Source organism: Arachis hypogaea, chromosome 5 (genome assembly GCF_003086295.3).
Source record: "Arachis hypogaea cultivar Tifrunner chromosome 5, arahy.Tifrunner.gnm2.J5K5, whole genome shotgun sequence".
Lineage (NCBI taxonomy): Eukaryota > Viridiplantae > Streptophyta > Magnoliopsida > Fabales > Fabaceae > Arachis > Arachis hypogaea.
The window spans coordinates 2,347,037-2,367,560 of NC_092040.1; the positions used below are offsets into that span (position 1 = coordinate 2,347,037).

General features: G+C 28.8%; 3 protein-coding genes across 5 annotated transcripts; all 3 read right to left on the reverse strand.

Moving 5' to 3' along the window:
- Positions 1–900: 900 nt before the first annotated feature.
- On the reverse strand, positions 901–2,712 carry LOC112800135 (uncharacterized). Its single transcript, XM_025842231.2, has 2 exons — positions 2,343–2,712; positions 901–1,725 (listed from the first exon to the last, which is right to left on the reverse strand). Exons 1-2 carry the CDS (start codon positions 2,483–2,485, stop codon positions 1,071–1,073), a joined length of 798 nt encoding a protein of 265 aa, XP_025698016.1. The 5' UTR covers positions 2,486–2,712; the 3' UTR covers positions 901–1,070.
- A 1,482-nt stretch (positions 2,713–4,194) lies between these two features.
- On the reverse strand, positions 4,195–6,669 carry LOC112804074 (uncharacterized). The gene is made up of 5 exons (XM_025847506.3): positions 6,293–6,669; positions 5,805–5,900; positions 5,677–5,725; positions 5,305–5,424; positions 4,195–4,495 (listed from the first exon to the last, which is right to left on the reverse strand). Exons 1-4 carry the CDS (start codon positions 6,617–6,619, stop codon positions 5,336–5,338), a joined length of 561 nt encoding a protein of 186 aa, XP_025703291.1. The 5' UTR covers positions 6,620–6,669; the 3' UTR covers positions 4,195–4,495; positions 5,305–5,335.
- Positions 6,670–8,115: 1,446 nt separating this feature from the next.
- LOC112800136 (probable polyamine transporter At1g31830) lies at positions 8,116–14,307 on the reverse strand. 3 transcript variants are annotated; one of them, XM_025842234.3, is made up of 3 exons: positions 14,120–14,307; positions 13,858–14,012; positions 8,116–9,666 (listed from the first exon to the last, which is right to left on the reverse strand). In XM_025842234.3, the coding sequence occupies exon 3, from the start codon at positions 9,625–9,627 to the stop codon at positions 8,209–8,211; it is 1,419 nt and encodes a 472-aa protein (XP_025698019.1). In that variant the 5' UTR covers positions 9,628–9,666; positions 13,858–14,012; positions 14,120–14,307; the 3' UTR covers positions 8,116–8,208. The 3 variants fall into 3 exon arrangements, with proteins under 3 accessions (XP_025698019.1, XP_025698017.1, XP_025698018.1); XM_025842232.2 differs by having other exon boundaries at positions 13,858–14,172; XM_025842233.2 differs by lacking the exons at positions 13,858–14,012; positions 14,120–14,307 and adding an exon at positions 10,104–10,504.
- Positions 14,308–20,524: the final 6,217 nt, after the last annotated feature.

Genomic DNA, 20,524 nt, shown 5'->3' on the forward strand with positions numbered 1-20,524 from the left:
TTCCATATAAGTGTGAATGAATTGGATTTGAATCTACAAATAAAGGAGTTGTCTACCTGTGTGTTGATGAATCATGCATTAGATAATACTATAATAGTGAAGCTGAGTTTGTGAACTTTTATTTACTTGAAAATTCAAAATTGCAATGTTCTACGTATGTATGTATCAAATTATGCAAATTCTTCGTCATTCGTTAGATTTATCCAGTCATAATAATTAATAAACCAACTTTACATAATAGTAATCTTTTATTTTATTCAGATGAATATGCTCAAGACAAGAAAGGATTATAATAATTAGTAAGGAAGTCTTGAATTGCAATCTTCGTTTTCTTGAACTACAGCTGATTAATAAAGAAATGTTAACATGCACCTTTTATTGTTGCTTTCTCTGACTTTGTGAGGTCTCATCTTCACTCCAAAGCTGTGCAGAGTGTAGCTACTAGAGAAGGCAGCTTCTAAAATCTCTAAAACATCACTTTTTCATCCTAAATTCTAAAGTTCTTAGTCTGAATTCAATGGAGACTCACAAGACACAATTGAAATATGAGGTCATTCTCCACCTCATAAACTCTGCACAAGCTTATAGAAATATAATCAAGGCGCTTAAGTTCTCAACTTTTGGCCTTAACTCAATTCACCCTTCGTTCTGAACCTCAAGGTTTGAACTCATTATAGGCTCATAATATAATCAAGAACAACAAAGTTTTATCCCACTAGATGAGATCAGCTATATTAGAGACTCACGAAATATGTCTAAAATATCTGTTCTTATTTCCGGTATGTTGATCCTATGAATGTTTTCTAAGACTTATATCTTACAATAGTGTATGGACATGAGATTCCTAGGATACAGACACCCGAAGCATATGGTAGAAAGCAAAAGCAGCAACTCAAAATGTGAAAAAATTCTCAAGATGATATATAATTGTATTAATAGTATATTAATAAACAGTCAATAGAAGGTCTAAGTCTGTCTAATTTAAAAAAAAAAAAAGAGATTCTATGTCAGATACTATTACAGACTAATATAATAAAACTTCCTTTCTACTACACTATGCCTCTGCCAACCTACATGTCTTCTTCTTCTTCTTCTTGGATATCATCTGAACTTTGGAGATGGCTCAACTTAACTTTTGCCCTCTTTGATTGTGATGAGTCTTCTCTTGCATCCTCTTCGTTAGCCTTCCTCTTCTCTCTATCACTATTTTCGTCATCCTCATTAGTCTCTGTCTTCTCTCTGTCACTGTTTTCTTCATCAACAGCCACTGCAGGCTGTTTGGCACTTGAATTATCTTCTGATTCCAACGTGGATGCTTTTGGATCAGACTGTTCAGCTTTATCTTTGTTGCTAGATGCTCTGTTCTTGGCTGATCTTTCGAATTCCTCCAGAAACGAGCGGACTTCTTCATTGTTAGCAAGATCCAAAGGGGTCTTTCCCGCCCTTGTCTTGGCAGTAAGACTCGCCCCTTTCTTGGCCAAGTACCTAACAAGCTCCAGATGGGAACCTTGAGCTGCGTAGTGTAATGAATTCATGCCTTTGCGAGTACAAGCCTTGATGGATGCACCAGCTGCAACTAGAGCCTTAACAACTTCCAAATGCCCCTTCTGAGCAGCAAAGTGTATTGCAGCCATGTCATCCATAGCAGAAGCACCAACATCAGCCTTATTCTTGCACAGATAACTTACTATCTCTGAATGTCCAGCAAATGCTGCTAAATGAAGTCTATGGTCCAAAGCTAATTGTCAAAGGAACAAAGTGGAAATGCTATGATTTCCAAGACAAACCAAATTCATTTTACCCTATATAAAACATCCTTACTTATTTCCAATTCTTCCCAGGGTATCTTTAATTAGAGAAAAAAAATTGGGTGAAAGTTTTCTTTGATGAGCTTCATGAGTCCATGTGTAATTTTAGTCATCAAACACCTCCATGAAAAATTTCAACCCATTTTTACTCGCCAATAAAACAACCCTAACCTCATAATAACAAGTTCATAGGGCATTACACATTAAGCACATAACAAAGTACCAAATCATTTTCAGATAAAACATGCAGCACAACTCTGTTCTTGCAACAAAAAGATAAAAAGCATAAACAATAAGTCCACAGAGATTCCAATACAATGGTATTAGGGAAGCTAATCCACGATTCGATGCAGATAGGTCAAAAAGGAAAGGGATGAAAATCATGGTGCAATGGATTCAATTATCATCAGGAAAGAACAAGTTAAACTTCAAAGCAAGCGAATTGAATGGAGAATTTACCATGGGAACCGAACAGATTGTTAGGGTTCCGTTAGCAATTATTAGTAGTAGTGATAATAAATGAGAGGAGGATACGGTGTTCTGGAATGCTTGTCTCTGGAATTAACAGCCAAAGGGTTTGAAGTCAAAATCATCTGAACAGCGACGAGATCACCGGACCTTGCCGCCGTATGAAGCTCGTCGCCGGTGCTTCCTCTCTGTGGGTTGCCTTTACCCATCTCCACGCGTTCCTCTCTGCTGCTTCACTTCACACACACTGTTTCGTTTTGGTTTTGTTTTGTATTCTTTTAAAGTTGTGTAATTGATTATATTGTGTAATTAAATTATATAATTTATGTTATACGTTTATTTAATTAAAAATATGTAATTATATAATTGTTTAATTACACAAATAAAAAAATACTTAGTGACAAGGTATTGTTTAACTAAAAAAAACATGTACAACAAATAATTTTTATTTGACACAGAATCTAAATATGGAAGCAACAAAATTTTTAAAGTCGTATCTACCAAATCTTAAAAGGATGATAACAATGTATACACACATTTTAATCTAGTCGTATGACTCTTATCTGAAATAATTAACTCTTATTGATGTTAGGTACTAAAATTAATAGGAATAAAATAATGTAATTAAAATTTGTGAATAAAAAATGAATGAAATTGAACGAAAATTTAGATATTAGTAAAAATAATATAATTAAGTGGTAAAATTATAATCTTTTAAAATATATAAAAAAATTATAATATTTTTTATATATTATAAAAGTTTATGCAAATAAATTATACATATAAAAGATTATACTAATTTTTTTTCTAATTTTTACTTATTAATTTTATGCAAAATATGACATACATTAATAAATATCTTAACTATCTATATATAGTTTTCTAAAAGTAATCATATGAGAAACAAATAAATCACCACTTATTCAAGTTATTATAATACCAAGTTGATTAACTTAATTTTGTCAAGCTCTCATCTTATACAACTTTATCAAGTTATATGATATTAACTTAATCTTATCAACATGTATAACTTATTTTTAACACATGATTAAATAACAATTCATTATTTGACTAAGTTAAAGATGACAAGTAAGCTAGTTTATTCAATTTTGACCTTAATCGAAGATTATCAGTAGATATTCTAAACTTTCATATGCTATATATATATATATATATATATATATATATATATATATATATATATATATATATATATATCATTTTTAAGTTGATCAAGTGGTAATTGATAACATTATACTTAGACTTTAGTCAATTTTATAATGTTCTTTAGTTTTTTTTAAACTTTAACTTACTTCACTTGTATCACTTATAATCTCTAATTATTTTGTTCATTTCAAATAAAAAAGAATAATTTTACTTCTTCTTTTTACAATTGGCACCATCATTATCATTCTAAAACATAATTAAAACATTCTGCTCACTTCAACTAAGTTAAATTATTGTGTTTCTCAACAATTTAAATACATCATTTTAGTCAAGTTAAATGATAATGACTTTCAACGATTTATGTAAACTTTTTGAATTAAGTTAAATAGCTAAAGTCTCAAATGATTTACTAATGTATTTTTCACTAAGATAAATCTTGATGACGTCCCACAATTTAATATAAAAACCTAATTCGTTGTTAACTATCACGATTTATGTAATTTATTTAGAACAAAAATAATTATTTATGTTTTAAAATATTTATGTAATATTGTTATGAATTTGTTTTATTCATGTCATTTACCCAAAACTCTCCTGCATGGCTGCATGCATATATAGGTCCATTATTAACTTGTAAGTGGTATATTAATTCAAATAAAAATTTTAATAAATTGTGGAAGGAAAAAGGTTACTCAATCTAGACAATTGGAACCCTAAATGGAAGTCACTTAATTTTAGTATTAAGATTCCGCTTCAAGCGACTTATTTAGAAATTGCAGCCACTTACTCACAAAATTCATTCAGATAAAAATATCTCAGTATTATTTACTCATTTTTTGCTTCAACAGAGAATGGAGTATTTTCTTTTTTTTTTTAAAGAGAAAAATATAACACATACATAAGGACTAAGGACTAAGGAGTCATGCCCGTCGAAAAAAAAAAAAACAGACTAAGCCCAAAGGAGTAAGGAGTAGTGAGCCTGACAAAACGAAAACCAAGGCGTATCCTTCTAGCCGCCACCATAATCCAGATTGCTGCTTTATGTTCCTCTCCTAAGCATCAAAATTTAGGCAGTTTGATCAAGTTAGATATGAACGGACGGACAGCTATGCAGAAATATCTCCCAGAACAAAGACTTGAAAGAACAGTGGGAACGTTCAATAATCTAAAAATCATGGGAGTGCATCATTTTTGCTCCCAATGAGACATCTCCATTATTATTAGTAGGATAACTTGAAGTAAAATTCTTTAAATAGTTATATACAGTATATTATACCAAAAACACAAAAATGAGACAATTACACATATTTTTGTCAGAAAATAACCCATTCACATTGAAAACTCTACTAAGTTTTAACTGTGTTATTGCTGCATTGGATGCATGTTGTTTTGTTGCTAATTCTATTGCAACACGCCAGTATCTTTCTCTTACTGCAAGTGCAAAATATAAGTTTGACTGTTTGCGGAATCCTTCCCTTTCCCCTTATTTGCTGTAACCTTGTTGGGTTTTTATTTTTCCTGTTTGCTCTCTAATATAAAAAAGTAACTATATATATTTGTCCTTTTCCTTTTTAGCAGCTTCATCTTTACTTTTTCTTCTATTATCATTACCTTTAAATGCTAATCACTAAACTCAAAAAAAACAAAAAGCAGATAATAAGATTATCACTATTGATCTTAATTAACTAGGCAAATTATCAAGTTAAAAATACTTATGATGCTTGCTAGCCTATCAATTGAATATGCACACAATTATTCAAGGCAAAATGCAATTATATGTTTCAAATCAGAAGGCAGAATGAAATGGATATATAGCAACCAGGCATAGTCTCAGAAACCATGATCAGAAATTGATACTCACCTTAGAGAACTCAGAATCTATAAAATGACTGTTAATTTGACGAAATCCCATAACGATTTCGAAGAGAGTCAATAGCCTTCTCAAACGACTGCGAAAGCTCAGTGATTGAAGTTTTGCATGCTGCAATTTTCGAATGAGAATTACTATCTGATATATGTAAGCAGTATATGTATGTGTATGTGTGAATAATTGACATCTGAATACGAATATGTTAAACCATAGACAATGAGGCAGGTAATTAACTCCAACTGCAGTTTAAATTCAATTACCAATTGCTCCAAGAAAAAAAATGATGCAGTAGATAAACCAAAGTACAAAAGATTTTCATGAATCAGAATATAAGCACATGCAATTGAATTTTACTACGCATACCACGAGATGCGCTGGCCTGTGCCTCTGCCATGAACTCATCATAAGATGCCTGGACATAGACCTCGTTACGATTCTAACAGTTTTTTCCAAATCACAGATCAAATAACGTTAGTCAAAGAGGTGAAAACCTTCATTGCCTCACGGCTTTCAGTGATCCGTTCGGATAACTTCTTGTACTCCTTTTCTGCTTCATCCATCACTTGGTGGCATGCTTGAGTCTGCATCTAAAATTTCAAAATAAAAACAGCAATGTGATTAATAATTAGTCTAAAGATCTATCACAAACTCACAGAAATTTGTCACAGGTTTACCATTCTTTGATCAAATATACCAGAGTATCTAACTGTTCTCTCAATTTCTGCTTATACTAGTTCCGAATGTTCTAGCTAGGCACCAATGTAAGCATTCTAATTCCATATTAATCTGTTTAACTTCTAAGAATATGTGAATAACATCACAGATTTTCAATTTCGTTCATATTTCACATGGTCAGGTTCTCGAACAATTTTCAGCTGTTATGTTATAAATTGATCTCATCAACATGATTATACAGTATTAAAGAGAGTGAGATCATTAGAGAAAAGCGCGCGAAATTAAATAAGTAAAACGGTAAAACCTTCAAGCGCTTGTGCAGACGCGAATGAGAAGCTTCAAGATCCTTGAGGATCTCGGAGTGAGAACGATCGCTTTGGCGCCGGAGATCGTCCACGCCTGCGGACGCCATGGCCTTGAGGTCGGCGATGCTGCTCAGAGGCCTGTGGCTGAGAGGCGGAGAAGCGCCGGTGAGATCGACGGCAGCTCTCTTAGCTGCGGCCTTGGAAGTAGTAGCTGTTGGCCTGCTGAAAATCGCCGATTTTGGAGAATCGTTCGTCGGAGAAGCCACCGGCGACGGCGTTTTCAGAAAATCGGCCATCCTCAGCTTCGTCTTCTTTCCCTTCTTCATATTTCTCTCACTGAATTTTCGAATTTCAGATTGTGAGGTTTTAACTCTGCTCGCTGTCGGTATCTATATATGTGGCGGGCTTTTCAAATCTTCACGCGAAAATTTGAAATTTTATTTTATTACTGAACTGTTAAAAAATATAAAATAAATAGGAATAATATTTTTCTTTTTCTTTTTAAATTTTGATGTGAACCTGTGAAGGAGAAAGATCAAATAAATGTTATATCTCGGTTCGAGTTTTACTCCTAATTCTAAAAAAAAAAATAGATGTTATATTAATTTATTTTATAAAAGAAAGGTAGCCAATAGATGTTATATTATTATAAACACTTATATTTTTTAAAATAAAAATATTAATTATATATCAAAATGAATTATTATATATTTATGTATAAAATACATACGTAGTTTAACTCAATTTAATATATATTCTATTTTGATAGCTCATTTTAGTGTATATATACTTATATAGCATAATTATTTTTAAAAATAGATAAATTTTATACGCATCACAATTATATTTATGACCATTTCAATTCTATTTTATTCTCTAACCCTGCATAGTTTGCTTGAGCTAGGGCGTCAAGTCAGCTCATGAGCCAGCTCGAACTCGAGTCGTTAGCAGCTCGATAAGCTAAGTTCGTGAGTTGGTGAGCCAAGCTTGAGCCTGAAATTGAACTCATAAATTAAATGAGTCGAGCTTGAGCTTAGATAAGCTCAGCTTATTAGCTCGTGAGCTGGCTCGATTTTATTTATATATATATATTATAACAATCTTAATTATTTAATATTTATATTTATTTTTTACATATAATTTTAATATAGGACATAAATAAAAAATTATAATTTATTAATACATAAATAATATATAAAATTGATCTTTTCAAATATTTTTTAAAATATATAAGTTATAATTTACTGATATAGAATTATAGATTATGTATTTATTTATTTTTTATTTGAGCCAGCTCGTGAGTTCGAACCAGCTCGTAAGCTTTCGGTGAGCCGAGCTTGAGCTTAAGAAATAGGCTCGATTGTTAATGAGTCGAGCCGTGAGCCAAGCTCAATTTTCGTGAGCCGAGCTTGAGTTTAGTCTAGCTCGACTCAGCTCGACTCACTTCCAGCCCTAGCTTGAGCCTTGAAGCATAAAAATGAACTAATTTTTTATAAATAAATAAATTTGATGAATAAAATTATCCATAAAAATCACATGTGAATTTTCACCCAAATTTTGCAACCTCCAATCAACCAAACCCTAAAATGACAGGACTGATAAGTTGAATTTTCTGTCTTGCTCATTCACATGTATTACTTAAATTACCTTATTTTGTGTAAAAGAAAATAACTTACAATTTTTCTTTTATCTATTCTAAAAAAATTCTTCCCAAACACTAAAGCAAACCCAATCATGCAGTTTGTCTAAACATGACCCGCGGGGGGGGGGAACCAAATCAAATTACAAGTTTCTTAGTGGAGTGGCATATTAAACAGCTAAAGAACCAAAAGCATAAGCTATAATGCATTAACACCTCAAAAAAATAACCTCAACACTGTCAAAAAATAAAAAATCTAGAAACATGATAAGTTAATTAATTCACCAAAGAGTGAGTGCTCTCCTCATGTTCAAGATCTGGGAGATCAGCACTATGGGAGAACTTCAACCACCTCTTTTTCTCTACATATTTGATACAAGGCTGCAAGACAAGGCCAATTGACACAGCAATGAGGCTTACAACCATTACTTTCAGGGTGGAAAAATACAACACGACACAGATCAATGCGGTCGGAGGGATGCACATGAGGATCGCCCCGGCTGCTCCTCCTGGCACCTTGTAAGGCCGAGACGCATTGGGGTGCTTGATCTTCAACAATATAAATGCAATAAACTCCAAAATCATTCCGAAACAGTACAGGAAGTTTTCTGCCGCTACGATCTCTTGAAAGCTCATCCATGACAGTAGAATTACACCAGAGGCAGAGAAAAGTATACCTACAAGAGGGGTTCCATGACGAGATCTCTTGCTGAAGAACTCGGGCAACATTCCTCTCTCGGCCATCCCTAGAAGCTGGAAAGAGTCGCTGCTCATTTCAGCAACAAACATTCCCATATTTGACATCGCGGCAGCAGCCTGAAGCCACCATCTCAACCACGCTCCTCCAAGAATCATAGCAATATCCGAGAAGTAACCATCAGTCCACAGCTCTCGATTAAGGGGAACAGCGCCCGTGCCAATCAGAAGTGGGAAGAAATACCCCAGAACCACTAGGATCAAGGCGAAAAACAAAGCTTTTGGAAGAGTTTTCTTCGGATTCTGCACTTCCCCAGAAAGAGTACTTATAGAATCCCAATAATTGAGATTCCAGAACAAAGTATTCAAATACAAATTCCAATCAACATCTTTAGTGTTTACCACAGTCCATCTCGAAGGTTTCAAGTCCGGAATTGCCAAAAACCCCATAACCACAAAAGGGAGGAGCGAGAAAACCCCTAAGAAAACAGCAACATATCCTACAATTGTTAAACCCCTGTAGTTCAAGAAAGTGAGAACAATTGTCAAACCCCAAGTTGCAAGGATTCTAGGTAATCCACCCCCTAATGCAGGGACTCCAGATTTCAGATAATCAAGAAACAGAACAGGATATAAAGCATTGTCTATCACACCACTCAGCCACTTCATCCAACCCTGCTGAAACCCCCAAAAGGGACCCAGCGCAGTCGAGACCCAAACGACATAACCGCTGTTTTCCGGGAACATTGTGCCCATCTCAGCAGTGATCAAAGCTTCAGGGATGCTCCATATGAATGGGAAAACTACAAAACCAAGAAGGGCCAAGAGTGGACCTGCTGCATGAACAGTGTCCTCAACACCAAAGGGACCACCTGAAACCTCATAGAAGATTAGGAATACAAGAGGGAGAATTGAAACTTTCTTCATGGTGTGAGTTCTCCTTGGGGAAGGTAAATCTACAACGGTGACATACTCAACATTGCTGTTGAACTCTCCCATTCTTGAAGCTTGTCTAGTAGTAGCTGCAGCCCTCAATTTCTGCACTCAGAAAAAGTCAAGAAGGTTGTTTTTCTCAATTTAACAAACATCAAAAGCAAAAGCAATTAAACTAAAAAAGAAAAGAGATATTTTTTTTTATTTTACATCACACGGTTTCAACTTGTTTCATTAAAAAGAATGCAACTTTGGAAATTTCACCAGCAAAATTTCGCATATTCATTCACAGAAACAACAACCAGATAATAAAATTCAAGGAAGTTCGATCAACCCACAAAAGAAAGGAGATCTCGGACATAGATCTAAGTTGACCACTGGATAATTAGAACAAGCTATTCACTTACAGCAACAAAACAATCAACGAAGAACAACTTAAAAACTAAGCAGAAACTGTGACTCAAGAAAACAGAGTCACCGATATAACAAAACAAGGACATTGAAAAAGAAGAAAATCGAGAGGCAGAATTGAAAAAACGAACCATGAATGATTCACATATTGTTTCAGGGTTGAGAAGATAGCAGCATCATCCATTGTGGATTGCGATGAACACTACGGTGTGCGCGGTGTGATTTCAATTAAAAAAAATGGCTGCTTCTTCACACCGAGCGCAGAACGGAAAGAGAATAAAAGGTGAAGAACAAAACCTGAAGAAGAACACCGTGGCACGTGCACAAAAGCTTCGGTTTTTTAATGCAAACACGTGCAACAAGCAAGGGTTTTTCATGTGTTCCCAATTCCCAAGAAACCAAAATTCCTCATCAGGTTTGGTAACTAAATTATGCTGAGAGATTTTGTTGTCCACTAAATTATTCATTAACTAAGCCAACAATTATTCATGTGAGTATTATTTGTGTGATTTGGATTTCTGAACAATGAATGAATGCATGTGCAAGTAGAAGTTTTCTTTTATTTTTTGGTGACATATATAATTTTTTAGTAAAAATTTTATCAACTTCACATGAATAAGGGCATGTTTGGAAAGTTTAAAAGTTATTTTTTTTTGAATTTTTGATTTATAGAAACCAGTAATATTAATATTTGGTATAATTTTTAAAATTAAATTATAATTTTTTAAAAAATTATTTAAATACTTATAAAAAATAAAAAAATACTTTTCTCGTAATGAAAATTTTTTTATCATATTTTTTTAAATAAATACTTTTAAAATTAAAAAACTAAAAATAAAATAATACATTTATAAATTATTTTTAATATAAACATTTATTATTTAAATTATTTCTTTTAAAAAAATTAATTAAACTATTTACTCAAACTGAACTTAAATTTTATCGTAATTGTAAATACTCATCCTTAGATAAAGAAGAAACACTATATTCTTTGTCAATTAAATAAATTACAACTCTTTATTTATTATATTTTATATCAATAATTTAAATTTAAAATTTAAAATTTAAAGTTTTTTTTCCAAAACCATTAGTATTTACTAATAATAAATAGTAAAAATTAAAAGTACTAATGTATCATTATGTAATTAAATCTAAATTGAATTAAGAAATTAATCCTATTTTAATTAATACTAGTTAATTTTTTAATATTGTATTTTTTTAATTTCTAGTTTTACATTTTATATTCTAAATTCTAATTTTAAAATTTTAAAAAGTGACCATTTTAAAAAATAGATTTATAATAAATTACTCAATATTAACTAATTAAAAATTAGTATTCTATAATTATTCTTTTACTTATTATTATTTACGGTATCATTTTTCCAAGAATGGATAAAATTTAAATTTTTTTTTTCCTTTTGCACTGAAGATGACCTTTATCATTTATCTTTCTATGCCTACCTCTCATTTCCTTTTTTTCTATTTGGTCCTCTTAATATTTATTTTTTTCATTAATATCACCATCTCAAATATCGGCTGCATTCACACCACGTCATTTTTACCACGTGGTTCATTTTATTAATGACAAAAGATACTTACTATATCTTTCTGTAACAAATTTAACGTTTGGTTTTAAATAATAGTAATAATAATGATCATCATCGTCAAAATCAAAATGTCAAATATTTTTCTGCTTTGTCATATCTATAATAACAACTTTGACATAGACACAAGTATCTAATTTGGTATGGAAAAACTTGAACTCTGGACCACATACAATTTAGGATTTAGTTAATATAGGAGCTGTTTAAATATTTTATTTTAATTAATATATGATAAATACATTAAAAAATATTTTTTATAAATTTTTTAATTAATAAATTTATCTAAATTCTATAATTTAAAATAATTAATATCGTGTATATCATTATCTGAATTAGATTATTTTTTTAATTAAATTCTTCTAAAAAAGAATATTAATAAAGTATTTAAATTGTTTTTAAATAAAATAGTGAATTTTTCGGGTAATAAAAATTATAATTTTTTAAATAAATATATTATTTATTGTTTTATCAACTTTTTTATTTTAATATATTTTTTTCTTCCTTTTGACATGTCCCATGGGTTGTACCTTGTCCAATACAAATTAAAGAAAACTTCCATAAACTCTACTAATTCAATCCACAATGAATGTTAAGAAAATAAACAATTATGTGCATTCATATAAAGTTCATATTTTATATTTAGGCATTTTAAAGTATCAAAAAATATCTTTAGACACTTTTATTTAAGAGTAAAATATATTTTTTATTAAAAATTTTAAAATTATTTTAAAATTTTATTTTATTTTAACTTTATCATATACATTTTTATTTACATCAAATATACCATTTATAGTTAATTTTTAAAATTTAAAAATAATTTAATAATAATTTTACAAAAATAATTTTTAACACAAATAAATTAGATATAATTTTTTTGTATTATTATTAGATTGATCTTAAATTTTTTAAAAATTTAACTCTCAAAAATATATTTGATATAAATAAACAAATTTTAAAATAAAATTAAAATAAATTTTAAAAAAATTTAAAATAAAAATATATTTTATTTTTTATCTAATTTCTACGGAAAAAAAGGAAATAACGCTGATTGCCTACATACACCAAATAAAAAAAAGTATATCTTAAAAGTTATGCTAATTATACATTAGTTATTAATATAAAATATAAATATATATTAAAAATAAAATAAATTTTATATATATTTAAATATAAATACATTAATAATTAATTTTAATAACTGATTTTAATATAAAACTAACATTTTTAATATTAAAATTGGGTGGTCAAATGTACTTTTCTCGTTAAGTGGAGCTGAACAATATATATATATATATATATAGGGGACGAGGGAGGCTAAAAGCCTAAAATTCATACTAAGAATATTTTCGTGTAAATCATTTAATTTATTTTTTATACGTGAATATATAATATGGGTTGAATTTTGTATCTGTTATTTTTTATTTATTTTTTTATATTTTGGTGTATTCTATAAATCAATATATCTAATAGGAAAAATTTTAAATGTATCAAAAATACTGATATTCTAATTATTTTAACTGTTAATTTTAATTAATATATATTTTTTATAATTTAGATTAACCATTAAAATAACTAAAATACCAGTGTTCTAATACACTTGACATTTTTCCTATCTAACATACTATAATGATTAGATCAATCTGGGTCAAATCAATTAAGTTGAGTGTAATGTAACCCAAAAAAAAAGTATTAAGTGTAAATAATTTTGAAATGGTTAGTTTAGAAATTTAACTTTAATAATATTGTGAAACTTCCACAATACAATACTTGTTTATTAATTTTATATCATATAAATTATATATATATAATATGATCCAAACGTTGGGGACCATCATATCCTATCCCCACTCTCCAAACAAAGCCGGTATATTATAACTTGAGAATCTCTTAAATAGTCGCAATAAACTTGACAAACACGCAGTAACTAATTAAACAGAGAAATTCAATAGGAGTTCTTTTTAATAGAAATTAATTAAATTTAAGTGGATTTGTTTGCAAGATTATGAGTCGAATCTACTCTGGCAGGACTAAGGAGTCTTGCGACTTAAATCTCAGAAAAAAAAAATAAAAATATTATCTGTAAACTAAAGAATAGTATGTCAACTAGATATAACTCAAATAACATAATTTTTCTATCTTCGCATAAAAATTTTATTCTTAATTTTAAAAAAAATAAAAAAATAGCCTAAATCCTCTTCAATCGTGGAAATGAAAATAAAAATATAAAAATTAGTAGGTAGAAAAAAGCACATAATGAAGGAGCAAGTTGCAATATCCTAACCTCTTGGTTCTGGGAATCATTATCGTGTGGCGCCTGATGGGTAGTTTCTTGTGGCTGTGGAGAAGACCTGTCGGCAGCAACAGTAGTCTCTTCCACAGAGTCAACGGTGGTTCTTTCTTGCTTTGCCGCTACTCCCTCATCGTTCTTCACTTTCTCTGATTGTGTCATCATCACCATGTGGAGTTATTATAATAACTTACAAGACAATAAAAGATATGAAGAGATATTATTGTGCAAGGGTTTTAGTTATATAGAGTGAAACCTGTGGAATGGGGAATATTGGGGGAATGAAAATAACATGTGAGGGTGGAGTACAACTACTGCACCTTCACCTTCAACTTCAATAATTAAAGCTCGGGGAAAATATTTACGCGGAATAATATAAGACCATAAAGGGGAACAAAATAAAACGTGATTCTTACTTTCTTACTTTCTTAAGTGTCTCTACCAAAAAGTCCCAAAAATCTTTTTACCGGATTATAACACTAGCAATTTTTTTTAAATAAAAAGGAACTAGCTAGATTCCTTTGCATAAGGGAAATAAATCTTTACCACCAGATAATCAATCAATATAAATCAAGATAAGTGGAAAAAATCTAGGAAATTAACTATAATATAACTTAATTCAAGAATTTCATTTTATTTCTAACTTTAAAATTCTAAATTAAAATAACGGGGTTATTTTTTATTATTTTTAGTAACGAATTTGTTTTTCAATTAGTTGGTTTTATTTGGTTACATTTTTAGTTGGTTCTTAATGAAACTCGTATAAGTAAATTGAGACCAAGCTTCTTCTCGTTTAAGTAGATCAGCCACTAAATTAGATTCATGTTGAATTAAATCAACTTGTGTTGATTGACACATTGAGTGGTAAATTCACTCGTTGATTTAATAAGTGTTGGGGTGGTAAATTCACTCATTCACTGAGGGTTCGAATTTTATTTTATCTATCTACTTAATATATTAAAATTGAATTTTTTCCCAGTTAATAAGAGTGAGTTAATAAGAGTGACGTGTTGATATCTCGTGAGTCTATTTTTCCTCCAAAACGAATAAAATTTTTTATCTATTCTAAATTATTTTATAAAAAATACTTTTATTATAATTATATTATAATTAATATTTAATGAATAATATATAATTATACTAATTTAGGAACCTATCTTCATTATAATTATATCAAATCAATATTTAAGCACTATTAAACTACTTATCAATTATAATGCGTAATTACTGTACATAATAAAAAATTACCTTAATAATAAGTAATTTACATATTTATTTTTGTTTTACTAGGGTCTATAAATAGTATTTTTCTATGGTACATGAATCTAAATTTGAGAGTCAGCTCATAATTTTATATTTAGTATTTTTTTACTACTTCATAGAATAAGAATGTATTCCTCGTTTTTTATTGAAGTTGATCCTTTTAAGGTACAATTTATAATTTTTTATAATATTTTTCATATACTCATTCTATTATATTATGCTTTTAATAATTTATTAATTGTTGTTACTCTAAGTTATTCTTATCGTCTAATGTTCCAGTTCGATTGTCTTTTACCACAATCGTTTACAATGCATCACATCCATGAAATACCTCATCGAGTTGTCTTCACTGATTCAGGTTCCAACTATATGGATGTAAGCGTTCAAAAAAATGGGCAATAATCTCTACTTTATCGAATGATGGTTGGATTTACTCACCTATTATGACCAACCTAATGGAATGTGATTAAAGTTAGCTTTCTTAGGAAGAGCTCGATTTTTGATTGAGGAATTACATCCACAAAATTTTATAGGGCAAGTTCAAGTTCCATCCCCTCCATACTTTTTACGTCTGTCCGAAAATCTTCAAAGTGGAGCACATAATGAGATTGAATTCTCTCGGTTTAAGTTCAGTTTTGCTAAATTCGTGACAAACTCGGATATGCAATTTCAACGATTGGTAATATATTTAAATTTTCTTATTTTAAGTTGTTCATTATTAGAATAATTTTATAGCATATGGTGATTTTTTCAGAAATTACCGGCTTTCTTTTGCATTCATGCAATGCCATTGAGAGAAATAAGTGTTAGTTTAATTTCTCGGTGTGGCAATTCTATACCTTGTCGCATTGTATGGATAGCGGATGATGAAGCTTATTTAACAAGAGGATGGTTTGAATTTGCACGAATTCTAAATGTTGATATTTACGATGTTATTTCAGTTGGTTATCGTTACGAGAATGACTCTATATTATACGTGACTAAGAACTAGAATAGATTCAATATTGTTTAAGTAATTTGGTTTTAATATTAGTATTTGATTAAATTATAATTAGAAAATTTTAAATTATTGCCTCAATTTATATATTATGAGTATTTTTTGTGGATGTACTATTTTTAAATAATTTAATAATTAATAAAATGAAGTGGTGCCAGATATATTATTTAAGTTTATTTTTATCCTTTATTTCTTTATTTGTATTTTCATTATATTTGACAAAAATGAAGTGGTGCCAGATATAGCTCTAATTCTTATTTGTATGTAATAATTTTATTAATATGTATTCATAGTTTTAATCAATATATAATAATAATAATAATAATAATATATGAATATAAAATTAATTAGTTAACAAATTGAATTTAGTTTATAGATTTTTATTTTCTACTCAAATTTTTAATTATTAGTGATTTTATTTTTAATATTTACAGTAAATTTTGACTATAAAAAATTAGTTTTGATTGTTTCCTATTTTATTTATTTACAGTCATAATTAAATTTGATATAATTATAGTAATATAAAGCTGCTTCATATATAGCAATAATATTATAAAAAATATTATTGCACAATTGTAGAATAAAAAATAATCACATATATATCACAAAAAAATTAATACATGTGATTTAAATATTTTTAATAGTTGGTAACATGGAGTTTAACAAAATATAATTCATATATTTTTTATTTTTGTATATGTATATAATTATATATATATATAATTATTTAACAAAATTAATATATACGTATATATAAATAAAAAATTATTATAATTTCTGAAAATTATACATAAATTTTTTTCTCAAATAAATTTATTTTAATTATATTACAATTAGCTCATGAATAATACATGATTATATTAATTTAAGAAAATATTTTTATTATAATTATATTAAATTAATATTTAATGCATTATTAAACTATTTATAAATCATCGATATTTTTAATCATTCTAATTATATTAATTAATATAGTTTTAATTCTAATTCAAGTGCAATAATTTTATTAGGAGATAATTGATGCACACATTAATAGTGACCTATTTAATTTGACAACAACAACAACAACAACAACAATAATAATAATAATAATAAAGTCTACACGGTACATGTATTATATTTTAAAAAGGTAAAATATATTTTAAAAAATTAGAGTATTAATAATCAATTATGATTAATATCAATATCAATAATTAATTTTTATAATTATTTTTTGTACTACTAAAGGCTACATATAGTGTTTTTTTTTTTGTAGAATAAAAAAGGTTGTGATTCATAACATTTTTGTAAAGTTATATCGTATGGACACAAAATTAATTAGATAACAAATTGAATTTTAATTAATATGTTTTATTTTCTGCTCATATTTTTTCATTAATTATTTTACTTTTTATATTTACAGTAATATTGAATGTAAAAAAGAAAAAATAATATTGAATGTTATCTATTTTATTTATTTAGATTCATAATTAAATTTGATATAATTATAGCAAGTATCTAAGATTAATAATAATATGATAGTATAATTTTAAGTTGTATAACATAATAAAAAATATAGCAATTTATGAATGCTTCCTATATAGCAATAATATTATATATATTTATATATCTCCTTTTTTAGCTCTTTCCTAAAAATATTGGCATATAATTAATGTCGATAACATATATATTGAGTAAGTATCTCCATTTAAAATATTGTTAACTATTACCGTGTATAATTAGTGTGTGTATATATATATAAGGATTAATAGTGAATTGTTACAATTATTTATCATCTAGAAAATTCGTACCTCAGACATAGAACTTTTTCTGTTTATTATTTTTCATACCTAAAGGATACTAACTACGATTCTATCAACAGTATTACCTATGATAGATTATGTAATGAAAAAGTTTGAAAAATAAAGGCAAGAATTATATGGTTATGAAAAGTCTTATCCAAATTTGACAAGAACAACACGACTTACATAGAAATGATTTTTATGGATGATAAGGTAAGTTGATTATTTTTCATGATTTTTTCAAGTGATGCTAGGTCTATTTTATAAATATTTTTTGTTTATATTTTAAGTTTATTTGATAAATAAACTCTTACACGAATTAAAGACAGTGCGATTTTATAGATTTATAAGTGCGTGCTAATAGCCTTTATATTTAATTTGTTTTAGAGTGTGATAATAGCCAATATGTTTGTGGGTAGATTTATGTATTATTATATTATTTATGATCACATTCATTATATATGTCTGATTTATTGAAAAAAGTAGATTATTAAAATCGATTAATAACTATTTTAGAATTAATCTAATTAATACTAAATTAAAAAAACAAATAATGCATAACATATTAATTTTTTATTAGTTAAATTATTATAATTTAAATTAATTTTAAAAAATAATTTAAAATTATAATTTCAATCTTATCACGTGCATGGCACGAATAATTACACTTGTATATATATAATAATCTAGTAGCCAATGATAGACTCTTAAATAAATTTTAATCCGTAATAAATTGGTCATTGACTTATCGAATTAGAACATACAGCTGGCGACAAACACAAATTCATGTTAAATTAGTGTGATTGAGATTGTCAAATCTTTTTACGATTTTACTAAAAATGTCTATTTTAACACGACATTTTGGCAACTTCGCATGCATAATAAAAGAATAAGCATTCAGATAGAGAAGTACTTAAATAAAGATCTTTAAAACGTATTATTTTAAAGATATTTTTTAATAATTAAAATTTAACATATATAATCGATTAAATCATGTTAGTTTTTAGCACTACATCGAAACATTCCCACAGCCATCCACCGAAACACTCAAAGTCAGTCTTGCTAATACTATTAAAGACACAACCATCACAATTTAGCATAATAAAATCGTATTTTGGACAAGTCAGGGTTCAAAAAAAAGGTTAAAGTCACCAAAATCAGGTGCGGAGATTCGAACACGAACAGCCAAAGATCAGACTCCAACCAGCAATTTACCACCAAAGGACAACCGATTGCAATCAAACCACACATTAGCTGATACAAAAATAACAAAATGACATTAATTTTTTTTATTTAAATAAATTAAATAAAAAAAAGTAAAATAAAAAATAAAAAAATTATTTAAATAGAAGGACGGTCTTTTTAAGATTATTCTTAAATTCTTTTTAAGAAGAAAGGAACACCACATGATAAAATTGTAATCTCATTGTCATTTTTATTATGGTGTCTGCCATTGTGTTTGCATCTCTCATAATTAAACAAAAATTAATATGACAATTCTAACGCATGATATCCCTTATTTTGAGTGCGAACGGATCAATCAATCTAAAACTATCTTGGTGATTAGTAACAAGATTAAACACTTCCACACAATTCGTCTCACAAATAATATCTCGTTGACCCACATCTCAGATTAAGAGATATCCTCTCCAAATAGCAAACAATTCCCCTTAAAGAATACTATTACTTCTAATAATTCCCAAACACCTCATTTGTCAACTCCCATTATAATATCTAATAACGCAAGTAAAATCAACACTATTACCCGAATCAGGATAACTAGCATCACAATTAATCTTAAAAACACCAATGAATGGGAAATTCCAAAAATTATTTAGAATAGAGAGAATGGACATACGTCGTAATTCAAAAATATTGCTAAGCTCTGTTTTTGAAGTTAATGCCAGACAAATCATTTTTTTCGGAGGCCAAGTCGCATGAGGATTAAATATGTCATTATTCCTTATTCGCCATATCCACCAAAGTTTTGAAAAGAACCTAAACAGATGCTCTCTGCTAGGATACAAGAAGCAGTTCGTCAAGTACAGAGGATGACAAGAAATATCCAATCTATACCATACAAGTTGAGCTTTTGGACAATCCCAAATACAATGTAAAACCGATTCTTGGCTAGAAAGACATATTGGTGGGCACTTATCCAATGACGACATCTCTCTTCTGAAGCGAAAACTTGCAATAGGAAGAGCCTCCATAAGACACAACCAAGCAAAAAATTTGTGTTTTTCGGAACAAGCTAGCGTCAAAACCAAAGCCAATTCTCCCGCTCCTCCAAACCAAACAGCTACTTACACAACCACAAGTAACCATTGCGTGAGTCATAGACTTTGGCCGCAGACCCAAACCAATACCAACCCACTTTCGAACTTATTTGCACATCTGGATTGTAAGAAAGAATACTATCAGATTTTGAGATAAAGGAGAATAAATAGTATCCAAATACCACCTACCAACCAACCAGATATCGTGTATCTGGAGGTTAGAATCAGAAATGTGAATTTAATTCATCTCATTAGATAACTACCATTCTCCCCTCTAGCTAGAAACAAAAAATTCCGGTTCAAATTTTTAATACACCAAGCAAATTCATCCTTCAACACTT